General features: G+C 35.0%; 1 protein-coding gene across 1 annotated transcript; it reads left to right on the top strand.

The window, feature by feature from the left end:
* The first annotated feature begins 97 nt into the window (after nucleotides 1–97).
* Nucleotides 98–1,165, top strand: LOC105535115 (taste receptor type 2 member 31). The gene has a single exon (XM_011974124.1). It carries the CDS (start codon nucleotides 236–238, stop codon nucleotides 1,163–1,165), a length of 930 nt encoding a protein of 309 aa, XP_011829514.1. The 5' UTR covers nucleotides 98–235.
* The last annotated feature ends 1,898 nt before the right edge of the window (nucleotides 1,166–3,063 follow it).

Raw genomic sequence — 3,063 nt, 5'->3', positions numbered from 1 at the left:
TTGTTCTTCACAATAAACTGTGCTGCCGCTCAGTCTTTGGGTCCATGCTATCTTTAGGAGCTGAAACCTGGGTACCCCTCAGTCCTTGGGTCCACGCCATCTTAAAGAACTGTAACACTCACTGCAAAGGTCCGTGGCTCCATTCTGGAAGTCAGTGAGACCACGAACCCACCTGCAGGAACCAACTCCAGACACAACACCAGCATTTAAAAATTTTCTTTTTGTCTGTTCAGACATGATAACTTTTCTACCCATCATTTTTTCCATTCTAGTAATGGTTACATTTGTTATTGGAAATTTTGCTAATGGCTTCATAGCGTTGGTAAATTCCACTGAGTGGGTCAAGAGACAAAAGATCTCCTTTGCTGACCAAATTCTCACTGCTCTGGCGGTTTCCAGAGTTGGTTTGCTCTGGGTATTATTATTAAATTGGTATGCAACTGTGTTGAATCCAGCGTTTTATAGTGTAGAAGTAAGAACTACCACTTACAATGTCTGGGCAGTAACCAGCCATTTCAGCAACTGGCTTGCTACTAGTCTCAGCATATTTTATTTGCTCAAGATTGCCAATTTCTCCAACCTTATTTTTCTTCACTTAAAGAGGAGAGTTAAGAATGTCATTCTGGTGATGCTGTTGGGGCCTTTGCTGGTTTTGGCTTGTCATCTTTTTATGGTAAACATGAATGAGATTGTACGGACAAAAGAATACGAAGAAAACATGACTTGGAAGTACATATTGAGGAATGCGATTTACCATCCAGGTATGACTGTAACCACGCTACAGAACTTAGTACCTTTCACTCTGACCCTGATATCCTTTCTGCTGTTAATCTGTTCTCTGTGTAAACATTTGAAGAAGATGCAGCTCCATGGCAAAGGATCTCAAGATCCCAGCACCCAGGTCCACATAAAAGCTTTGCAAATTGTGATCTCCTTCCTCTTGTTAAGTGTCATTTACTTTGTGTCTGTAATTATATCAATTTGGAGTTTTGACAGTCTGGGAAACAAACCTGTCTTGATGTTCTGCCAAGCTATTAGATTGAGCTATCCTTCAGCCCACCCGTTCATCGTGATTTGGGGAAACAAGAAGCTAAAGCAGACTTTTCTTTCAGTTTTGTGGAACGTGAGGTACTGGGTGAAAGGACAGAAGCCTTCATCTCTGTAGATTCACGAGCGGGGCATTGTGTGTCTTCTAGCAGAAAACAAACTGGTGGTGTATGAAACATTTTCTATTTCTTACTGTGTTTTCTGTAATGTATGTGTATGAGTAATTTCCAAACATATACCTAGAAAAGTCTTTTACCTAAAATTAGTCAAAAGAAGTATACGTGTGTGTGTCTGTGTAATTTATATGAAAAACTTAAGAACACTGACGACAACATACGCTTCTTTGTTTTTTCACATGAACTGCCAAATTATACAAAATATGACAAAAAATACTCAGAATTCCGAAGCCATGCTTTTCATTCATGTATTTTATATTTAATTAGTAGAGTTTACAATGTCTGTTTATAATTATTAAGAACTAACAGCTTATCTCAGGAAAAATATTGCTGTTTTCTATTGTTATTAGATCCACACAAATATACCACAGTGTGCTTAGAATTTGTTGTTAGAACATGTCACTTTTTGGATGGTAAGGTCATTCAATTCTAAATCAATAATGAGAATGCATCTTTGAGGTTTTGTTCCATTATGAATTCCTGTTTTATGTTTAGTAAAAAGCAATCAGAATTATTGATAGAAAACAATGCCCACAAAAAACTTCGAGTGGCAAGCATATGTAGAGTAAATTTCGTCTATGTTTACCATAAACAGCACTGAGGAATATTAGATTTAATAACAAATATGTGAATAGCTTAGAAAAAAATCTCTTTGGTAATAAAGGGATGAAAATTCATGATCATGATCTTCATTGCTATTATCATTTTCCATATGCAGTTAGAAACGTCATTTCTTCCAGCTTTTGAATTAAAGAAAAACTGTTTTTGAATTGAGATCTGATGCAAATTGTTTTAGTATTTTTTCTAAAGCACCTCTAAGCCCTTGATTTGCTAAATATATCCTTATCTTCCGTTTATAAAATTCCTTCTAAACTTCAGATAGGAGAACTCAAATCTCTTCTCTAAAAAAAAAAAACTATCAGTGTAAAGGTAGTATAGCAATGATGGAAAATAATTCAGTGAAACTGTGTGTAAATGTTAAAATAGTATCTATGAAATTATGTATTAATTATGGAATGTGCTTTAACGTTATAATTTTGTTGTCAGTAATGAAAGTGTTTTGACATATTCACTAATAAAAAGTTCTATTATAAGAAAGAAATGTACAGTCTTGTTCACAGCTAAATTGTATATGAAGTTATTAGTTCTTTGTATTATGAAATTTTAACGATGTTATTTAAACCTCAAGATAAATCATCACCACAGCTGATTTATGTATTTTTTTAATCATATATCTTCCTCAGTATAATGTAAGAACTCTAAAAAAGCAGATCATGTCTGCCTTGCTTTCTGTTGACTCGCAGGTTCTAGAACCCAGTACTAAGTGTAGATGTTCAAAAATGATGTTTTAATGAACAAATAAATGGGTGGATAAAACGGATAAGTTGATGTGATAAACCAATTAAAAAAGGAAAAGTAAACTCATCGCAAAATCTGCTTGGACCAGAGCCTGTATCTTCTGTAGAGCCCTCTTTTATTCCGGGTTCACTCGAGACCAGTAGCCTTTTGAAACTTCGTTAATGAGTCAGAGCAATATTTTCAAATGTGGAATATGTTGGCTCCAAAATCCCAATAGGCCCCCAAAATATTGTGTCTCTTTTGTAGTGATAGGAAATATATAGAGCAAAACATCGTTTACTGTAATAAAGATTGTTTCGACGTGTGGACTGGGGACACTGAACGCTTTAAAACATCACCTATGTTGTAGGTCCCTGAATCTTCTCAGGTTTATTTCTTTTGTTCTGGTATTTTCCTTCCATTCAACATTAGGGTATTTTACTATATTTAAGACACTTGCCACTTCCTGATTATTGTACCAACGAATATATTATTATTATTA

This window comes from Mandrillus leucophaeus, unplaced genomic scaffold, assembly GCF_000951045.1.
Source record: "Mandrillus leucophaeus isolate KB7577 unplaced genomic scaffold, Mleu.le_1.0 Scaffold1417, whole genome shotgun sequence".
In the NCBI taxonomy this organism is placed as follows: domain Eukaryota; kingdom Metazoa; phylum Chordata; class Mammalia; order Primates; family Cercopithecidae; genus Mandrillus; species Mandrillus leucophaeus.
This window is presented reverse-complemented; position numbering and strand designations above follow the sequence as displayed.